The 9678-nt window shown below is 40.9% G+C and overlaps 1 protein-coding gene across 1 annotated transcript in view; it reads right to left on the reverse strand.

The window, feature by feature from the left end:
* The window catches only part of Dop2R (dopamine D2-like receptor), a 30250-nt gene that overhangs the window by 12242 nt on the left and 8330 nt on the right, over positions 1-9678 (reverse strand). The window contains exons 2-3 of the mRNA XM_069304071.1: positions 7364-7628; positions 3177-3368 (exon numbers count right to left, since the gene is read on the reverse strand). Of these exons, the coding sequence (XP_069160172.1) occupies positions 3177-3368; positions 7364-7628 (457 nt within the window). The remainder of the gene's footprint in view (positions 1-3176; positions 3369-7363; positions 7629-9678) is intronic.

The raw sequence follows: 9678 nt of genomic DNA on the forward strand, positions 1-9678 counted from the left end.
CCAATATATATGCAGTCGCACTACACTGTAACGCACACTAACTAATGCGTCTTACTGCGCCGCGTTCACTAGATATGTAAGGTAACCGTCAGAGGGCAGCGTCCTCACACACTAAAATTTTGCCACAGCTCTCATTTTCCACAGACATACACCGTCGCCACAAACCCCGTGTCCTTCAGACATACACCGTCGCTACAAACCTCATGTCTTACAGACTTACACCGTCGCCACATCGCACTGCGCCTCACCTTTGTAACTTTCCACGGAAAACACGGACCCTCGCCCAACATAGAACATGGCACCATTGTTGACCAGACCACACACTAGAAGGTGAAGGGACGACGACGTTTCGGTCCGTCCTGGACCATTCTCAGTCGACTTGAGATTAGTCCAGGACGGACCGAAACGTCGTCGTCCCTTTACCTTCTAGTGTGTGGTCTGGTCAACTTACTTTAGCCACTTTATTGTGACTCATCGCCTGCACATGGCACCATTGCTCCGCTATGTACTGGACAGACAAGTCTGAACAGCATCGGCCTCGCTTCCTTGCAGGTCCCACTCTCGATCCCTACGATAATCCTGGTCATTAGAGGCGCTATTCTATCCATCCGTCCTATTCCAAATCATTTTCCCTCCTATCCTTTTCCCAGTGCTTTACTGTTGCATTTCTCGTGAAATTACCTTACCTGTACCACTCTTCACCGTCTTATGCAACACACAATGTGCACCTCATTGTTACGTATCGACCCGAACTACCAAGGAACGCACTTTAATGCTCCACTGTCAGCCGCACTTCACTAAACAAAAACCACCGCTCTGATTCGTAATCTTTTGAAACCCCTTAACTACACTACCGAACCCTAACTAGATCATTGTGTATCGCATTGTGTTGTGCCACCGTGAAGGGACCGCTGGTGGGTAATGATACGGGGCACTTTAGTACGATAATTTCTTGACGTTTGGAAATCTTAGGAGGAGGGGCTGAGGGATCATCCTCACTTATCAACTCTGAACTAGTGTAGATTATGCTGCATTGAGCCAGTGGGTACTATTCAGCACTGAGCAAGTGTGTACTATTCAACACTGATCCAATGTGTACTATTCAGCTATGAGCCAATGTGTACTATTCAGCTATGAGCCAGTGTGTACTATTCAGCACTGAGCCAGCGGGTACTATTCAGCACTGAGCCAGTGTGTACTATTCAGCACTGAGCCAGTGTGTACTATTCAGCACTGAGCCAGTGTGTACTATTCAGCACTGAGCCAGTGTGTACTATTCAGCCCTGTGCCAGTGGGTACTATTCAGCACTGAGCCAGTGTGTACTATTCAGCCCTGTGCCAGTGTGTACTATTCAGCCCTGTGCCAGTGGGTACTATTCAGCACTGAGCCAGTGTGTACTATTCAGCACTGAGCCAGTGGGTACTATTCAGCACTGAGCCAGTGTGTACTATTCAGCACTGAGCCAGTGGGTACTATTCAGCACTGAGCCAGTGTGTACTATTCAGCACTGAGCCAGTGTGTACTATTCAGCACTGAGCCAGTGTGTACTATTCAGCACTGAGCTAGTGTGTACTATTCAGCACTGAGCTAGTGTGTACTATTCAGCCCTGTGCCAGTGGGTACTATTCAGCACTGAGCCAGTGTGTACTATTCAGCCCTGTGCCAGTGTGTACTATTCAGCCCTGTGCCAGTGGGTACTATTCAGCACTGAGCCAGCGGGTACTATTCAGCACTGAGCCAGTGTGTACTATTCAGCACTGAGCCAGTGGGTACTATTCAGCACTGAGCCAGTGTGTACTATTCAGCACTGAGCCAGTGTGTACTATTCAGCACTGAACCAGTGTGTACTATTCAGCACTGAGCCAGTGTGTACTATTCAGCACTGAGCCAGTGTGTACTATTCAGCACTGAGCCAGTGGGTACTATTCAGCACTGAGCAAGTGTGTACTATTCAGCACTGAGCAAGTGTGTACTATTCAGCACTGAGCCAGTGGGTACTATTCAGCACTGAATCAGTATGCAGCATGTATCCAGACCTATTGTATACCAGGCAGGACTAACACGGTGCATACCATACAGTCTGCATTAGTGTGAAGCACGAAGCAATGATCCAGTGTGTATCATGCAACACGGAATCAGTGTACATAAATCCCGTTGTATTGTTTAAGTGTGATTTTTATCCCCCCCAAATTACACATTAACTGATCAAGACTGGATAAATCACACTAAAGAATTATGTATTCAAGTGACCTTTCATATAGACCTGGCCTGAATTTGAGCTGAAATGTTTCAAGTATATTGATGGTTTTTCAAAATACAACTAAATGCATACTTTGTCCACCGAGAGAATCAAACGAAAAAAGTGTAGCCACTCGCTTAATGTTCTTTCCTAGTACGCAATATGCGCTAAAATATAACAAGCTAGATTGCAGTTTTATGAATAATTATTGGTTTAACTATTTCATCAAACTCGACACTGTCTCTAAGTTGAATAATCAATTAATAACATCAAAGTTTGAATAACAGATTTATACAGAGTTGCGAAAATAAATTAATGTGCATCTCGACATAGTACAACAATTTGTCTTTAATATCTCAGTTTCTTTCACTGCATGATAATTTTATCCTATTAAAAGAAGATATAATGAAAAAAATATATATTCCAATTTCTATACTAAAATTAATGTAATATTTATTTACAAACTAAAGATGACTATTAAAAAGCATGGAACGAAAAATATACTTTTTGGTTTCACACTCACACACACATACATACATACAACTTTTGCCATGTATTAATTAGGATTAGGTAATATTTCAATGTAAGTTTCGATGTCAGGTATTGTCCCTCGAACTGGTCTGGCTCTTCGGGCGAGGAGGAGGAGGAGAAGAGGAAAGATATCTTGTCGGGGATTAACTGCTTGGGGGTGTTTCTAAGGCTTCGGTGGGCAAAGTCCCATCGCTGGTATTGTGTTGAAAGTGTGAAGGAGTAAGGAAAGGAAGGCAGCGAAGAGAGGAAGGTGAGAGAGAGAGAGAGAGAGAGAGAGAGAGAGAGAGAGAGAGAGAGAGAGAGAGAGAGAGAGAGAGAGAGAGAGAGAGAGAGAGAGAGAGAGAGAGAGAGAGATCAGCGTACAAATTGGAATGTGTTACTATTGCCCCCGTCAACCACTCTTACCTGGCTATTGCTAGTATTGTTGGTATTCTTGTCCTCCTCGATGAGCGTGGCAGCCTTCGCCGTTGGCAAGTTTACCTCTGTGCCTAAGGTAGTCTCCGCTAGCATCCTGGTCTGGGCCACGTTCTCTATGACGCTCCCAGCTTTGATCTCGGTCGCTTTAGGTTTTTTCTTCCTCGCTCGCTCCTTCAGCGCCTGCAAGAGAGGAACAGAAATTATGCAAATGGTAATTACAGTTTATTTTCCTTATCATTTTTCACTTCTCATTAAAGTGCCCATTAATAAAATTTTATCAGATATTGAAATAGGTTTTCACTGATTCTAATTTTTCAGTGTTAGTCTTGGATTTCTCAAAATAAGGAAGAAAAGGCTAACTTTAGAAGATTATAAACCAAATAATTATTTATGTTGTTAATCTATTACATGAAAAATTCGAAGAACTTTACGTGTAAAGTGGCTTTGTGGTTTTGAATATATTTGATTATGAATCAAAGTTATTTTTATAGTGATCGTACAAAAGATTAAAACACATGACGTTTATCATTTAAGTCATACATATAGATTTGATAAAAAATGTAATGTATCTTTATGTAAATTCAAGAAAAATTATATTTGATATAAAATAGATTCGATAAGCTTTTTAATTATTGTTCCTGCTTTGTGCAAACGATGAGTCACAATTACGTGGCGGAAGATATGCTGACCAAATCAGTACTCAGAAGATAAAGAAACGACGACGTTTCGGTCCATCCTGGACCCTTTACATACGACTTGATAATGGTCCAGGACGGACCATTATCACGTCGTAAGAGACGCTGCTATCTACACTACTCCCGCCGCTCTACCCGCTTGACCATGAGTTCCTATAAAAAAAACAGTGAAGCTTGAAACTCCATCACGTACCCCATCCTGGCTACACCTTGTCAGACTACACCTTGTCGGAAGAGTCATTAAGACCACATATGTTGTGATGTTCTCAATAGCTAGAAATCGACATTAAATTTCATTACTTTCATCCCATCTCTTCTCCCTCTGCCATTCTCTTCCTCTCCCTCTTCTCCTCCTTTCTCTCTCTGTCGCCCCCCTCTCCCTCTCTCATCCTTTGCCTCGCTTCATCGGAGTCGCAACAGAAGCCGATCCTTCTTAAAGGGGGTAATGGGGCAGACCCCGACCTGTCTGTGAGAGTCGGGCTCTTCTAGCCCACATGTCATCCGGAATTGAGTGAATAGTTGTCCCTCGTTGTCTTCCAACTACGGAGAAACTCACCCTCTTGTAGGACTATAGTTGTTCTTCAGCAAACGTGTATACATTACCGTACATACACATCATTACAAACATGCAGCATGTATAAATATAAATAAAAAAAAACACAGGTATTCTTTACACAAAATAATGCTACATATATTTAACATATTCTTATGAATCAATTATCAAAGTTCAAGTGAACTTTATCGCGTTCATACACATAATTACATCTGCATACATACATGTACACTAGAGTTAGGCGCCAAGGACATTATTTACAAGAATTCATGCACATACTTATATTATATTCCATGTGCACTCCAGGACTCCCTGGGGCTAAGACAAAGCCCCGCTGCTTCTTATGTGAAATGCGTTGCTCACCACTAGCTTAATGAATACAAACATCAACTACGTGTCTTCCTCGTTGCCCATGTTTATATATCGGTCAGGGTTCTCTCTCTCTCTCTCTCTCTCTCTCTCTCTCTCTCTCTCTCTCTCTCTCTCTCTCTCTCTCTCTCTCTCTCTCTCTCTCTCTCTCTCTCTCTCCTCTCTCCCTCTCTCTCTCTCTCTCTCTCTCTCTCTCTCTCTCTCTCTCTCTCTCTCTCTCTCTCTCTCTCTCTCTCTCTCTCTCTCTCTCTCTCTCTCTCCCTCTCTCTCCCTCTCTCTCTCTCTCTCTCTCTCTCTCTCTCTCTCTCTCTCTCTCTCTCTCTCTCTCTCTCTCTCTCTCTCTCTCTCTCTCTCGCTCCTAGGGGTGTCTGCTTTATTCCTGAGAGTGGCAATTCATCTTGTTATATCTCTACTGAGTTCTTTCCCCCGAAATTTTGATGTTGTGCTTGATGGTGGCATTTTCTGTTTATTTTCTGTGTATTATTGCCGCAGTATCGGGGAGTAACTCAATCAGAATATAATAACTGAGCTGGAATATAATATAGCTGGAGAACATTTGTACATGTCAGCTGTAATGTACGAGTAGATTAAATGAAAACAGTAGAAGTTAAACTAATGCTTAAATTCCTTCTCCAAATGTCTTCCTTTGGAATTCACTGAGAGGTGTTCCCAGCTTATCGGTGCATATACACTTGGGAGTTTACATTAATTATCAACAAGTTTTTGGACTAAAATATGCATGTTAGGTGGTCAGTAAGCAATAATGTGGTAGACAGAATCACCCTCCCACTGTTAGAAGGTCTTAGAGCCCAACACCAAACCACACCAATATTTTCCTTGGTAATTTTGCTAGACATTTCACATAATGCTCCTCTATCCTAGTCATCTGAATACAATAACTTCAAAAGGATATCTGTTTGCCCTGTAAATGGAAACCACAATTAAGAACAGAAAGCACAGAAACCCAACAAACACAGGCATTAAACACAGAGGTACAACAAGTACAGTAACACCAACAACACGAAAACAAATAGCAATAACCAACATGCAACAAACAGAGACACTCACACACACACTGAACACAGCGGATGTCAACAAGTAGCACAGTTTGCACAGTCTGTTTCAGTCCTTTGATAACTCCGTAATGAACCCCCACATTGTATTCAATTGTGGCAAGAGATTAGCTGTATCTTAAGCCTTCAACTATTCTAAACTAGACTTTTGATAATTGCATATTTATCATCAAAATAAATTATACAAAATCTAAGTATGGCTTGGGATGTTTTGTTTGTTATATTATATGAATTATCTCAAGTCTAACGAAGTTACTTGGTAAAATAATTGATTATTATTTATCGAAGCACTCACTACACGTACAAGTTTCTCCCCAGTTGGCTAAACACAAGAGTAGGACGAATGGAAATCAATATCGATCACGTGGAATGAGATATTGAACGCAAACACGTGGAATGGGATATTAAATACAAGCACGTGGAAAGGTATATCTAGACAAGCATATTTGGTATTAATAACAGTTCTGTAGAACGTGATATAATGAAAGGGACGCGTTAAATAGGACACCATTGACGAAATTTATAGGAAGGTAGACTATGCTACAATTTCCAGTTCACTATCTGGTAGAGCAGTAGGAATCCGCTTGTACTGAAAGACTTCAGTCAATCTTCAATTTGGACAACCCCGAACTGGAACCGAGATCCGTGTGATCCAAAAGTTAGGTGGGTACAAAAATCCAGCTGGGAACAAAAGCTCTCTGTGACAAAAATTCATCTGGGAAGCCAAGAAAACAGAGAAATAGGCAAAGCTTGTAGAGCACAAAATGGAGCTGGGAGTAAATGTTTGCAGGGACAGAGAGCTTAACACAAGTAACATCAGCTTTACTGAAGAGAGGCAGGATGAAACAAAGCATTTCCTGGAATGAATATCTCTATCGATACAAAATTACAGATAACGAAAGGAGTCATGAGACAAGTCCTGTGTTTCCTGCTATTAAACACAATAGCAGGAAACAAATAATGGTTTGAACAAGGGAATGTAAAGAAAATAAGAATGACTGGCATGGAAACCTTCCGAGGAAAAAAGTTGGGTTTGCTTGGAAAAACAAAACAGAAGGAACAAAATCTATGTGAGATTAAAAAAAGTCGTGCTGAAAAAGGCCAGTTAGAAGCAAAAAGGTATCCTAGCTGTAAAAAACAACTAGGATAAGGTAACTTAATAACAGAAACGCAAAAATATCCAACTATTTTAATTAGTGAAACACTAACCTGAAAACAGAACACTTATACCTTTCCTCATCCCAAATATGCTTTAGAAGAATCAGACAAGGATGATCCAGCTGATATTGATGCTTATTATCTTGAATATCCCGCAGTAGAAAAAGTTCATGGCGATACAAAAGATAAAGATGCTCCTTACCTTGATTATCCTGGATAAGAGAATGATTATGGGGATTAAGGGAGATGAATAGATGCTCCTTACCTTTGAACATCCAGCGGTAGAGAGACAGTTAATGGAGATAAAGAGAAATAACTGCTCTTTACCTTGAATATCCGGCAGTAGAGATAGATCATGGCGATGCAGGGGATGTAGAATGAAGATATGGACGAATAGAGGATGAAGTCCGCGTTAAGGAAAGCGCACTCGTTGGTGAGAACGTCCTTCTTCTTGGACACGTTCCACTGGTTCACGAAGAAGAGTGGACTGCCGATCGCCACCGATACCGTCCATATGATGGCGATTGTGAAGACGATGCGTTTGTTATTCTTCGAATGGGCGTATTTGATGGGCTGGGTCACCGCGATGTATCTGGTGAAGAGGTAGAAGTAGATTGGACAGATTTACAGAGGTGATGGTGATTGTGGTTTTAGTAAGTATTGGTTAATAGTGAGTGGTAGTGTTTATAGTCATTTTGGCTCTAGTAGGCAGCGGCTGAAAGTTGGTGGAAATGGTGTAGATGAAGATGAGAATTGTGTTGTTGTAATATGCGAAAGAGGAAGGGTAGGAAAGGAACTATCAGGAGAATGCCACAACCCTTTACGACTGTGTAGCACTTGGAAGGGATCGGGATTCTGTGTAAGAGGAAGGGAAGGATAGCTGAAAAAATAGAAATGGGAATGAGGGATAGTGAAAAACATGAAAAAAGAGGAAACTGTTTGTGATGGGTGCTGTTGGACCGCTTCTTATTGTCTTGTTCAATGAAGAGAGAACCATTGAAGAGGTTAGTGACCATCCTCTCTGTAATTGGGGAAGATTACTTAGAGCCTTGTTGAAGGACGTTGATATCAATGAGGAACTGGGTGATGCAGGTGGCCAAGGGCAGTGCTGAAGATAATTAAGGATTGGGTGATGTTGATGGTTAAGGGAAAGGTTTTAAGGATAAAGGAGGGTAAGGTGGTAATGACAATGAAGGGTATGATGTGTAGGGGGGGGATGTGACTGTAATTATGGGCATGATAGTGATAGCGGTGAAGGGGTAGGGTTATTATGGTAGTCAATAGCAGGGTGGTGATGGTGTGTGGCAGTGGTCTTAGTGCTTTGAAAAGGAAAGTATAATTGAGATGCAAAGCTCGGACGAAGACGGCTATAAAGAGAGAGAAAGATAAATTGGTTGCTTGGTAATGTATTACCCCAAGGCCCAAGGGACGCTTGTGAACTGGATGCAACCAGAAAAACAACCAAAAGATTTCTATGTACTGGCAAAAAGTTCCGTTATCTGTGCATATAAAAAAAAAAACAATGAGAAAAGTTTGCTGTTGTTGAAAATCCAATTTTCTAGGAACGCTGAGAAGGAGGGAACTTTTTGGTTATTGGTAAGAGAATTGTAGAGAATGTTGAAACGCGGATGAATGGAGATATACAAATTTATTCCGTTAGTTGCGCGAGATTGAAGGAATGTTGTAAGAAGCATGACAATGACAAAGCAAGCATGACATGACTGAGGACTAGCAAGGGGAGGGAGGAGAATGATAATGGGATGGAAAAAACATAGAATTTTGTGAGTTTGGTGAATCCTGGGTGAAAATAGCTAGTGAAAGGAGACAGTTGATGCAAAGGCATTATGAGTGGAATGGGTATTTAGTAATAGAAAGAGCTTTATTTGTTATTAAAGAGTGAGGACACGGCAGTGGGATGTTTGCTCGATTGTGAGATGAAGCCGACAGCATGGATTAAGGTGTTGAGAAGAGATGGAGGGCGTCTTAGATATATATGTACGAATATTTTGTACAAACGTTTTTTAAGAAGTGAAGATGTGTGGCACTTGTGAACAGTGCAGGAACAGGAGACATTAATAGTTTTTGCACAGAATGCAGGTTAATTGTGGGAGTCACCTGGATAAGTCACTCATGATTGGTTCTGAAAGATACAAATATGCCCGAAATAGGTTTGGGATTTAAACAAAATATATCTAATGATTGAATGGAGTAGCTCCGAAACCAATTTAAAGTTTGAAAAAAAATAACGTATAAAAGTTAAAACAGTGAAGGTGAAGCCCGTTTCCTACCTCTTTGCACAGTATGATATTATTTTTGTTCAAGCCTTATAATCGAGAACCTTCATCAGAAGTGTTGATCGAAGTGAAATAAAATAGCAAAGGCGCCAAATTAAAAGATACACAGCATGTGCATATTATATAATGCCGTGACTGGTATGTAGAAATTGATGGGAAAATACTGGATAAATTGATGAACGGGGACAGCAGAAAGTGAGTGAGATTCATTGAAGCGCTGATCCAAACAATTTTGGACCCGTCTAACCTGCGGTGATTAAGCGTGATTTATAGTTTAAATAAATAAGTAGTTTATATATATATATATATATATATATATATATATATATATATATATATATATATATA

This window comes from Procambarus clarkii, chromosome 51 (assembly GCF_040958095.1).
Source record: "Procambarus clarkii isolate CNS0578487 chromosome 51, FALCON_Pclarkii_2.0, whole genome shotgun sequence".
In the NCBI taxonomy this organism is placed as follows: Eukaryota; Metazoa; Arthropoda; class Malacostraca; order Decapoda; family Cambaridae; genus Procambarus; species Procambarus clarkii.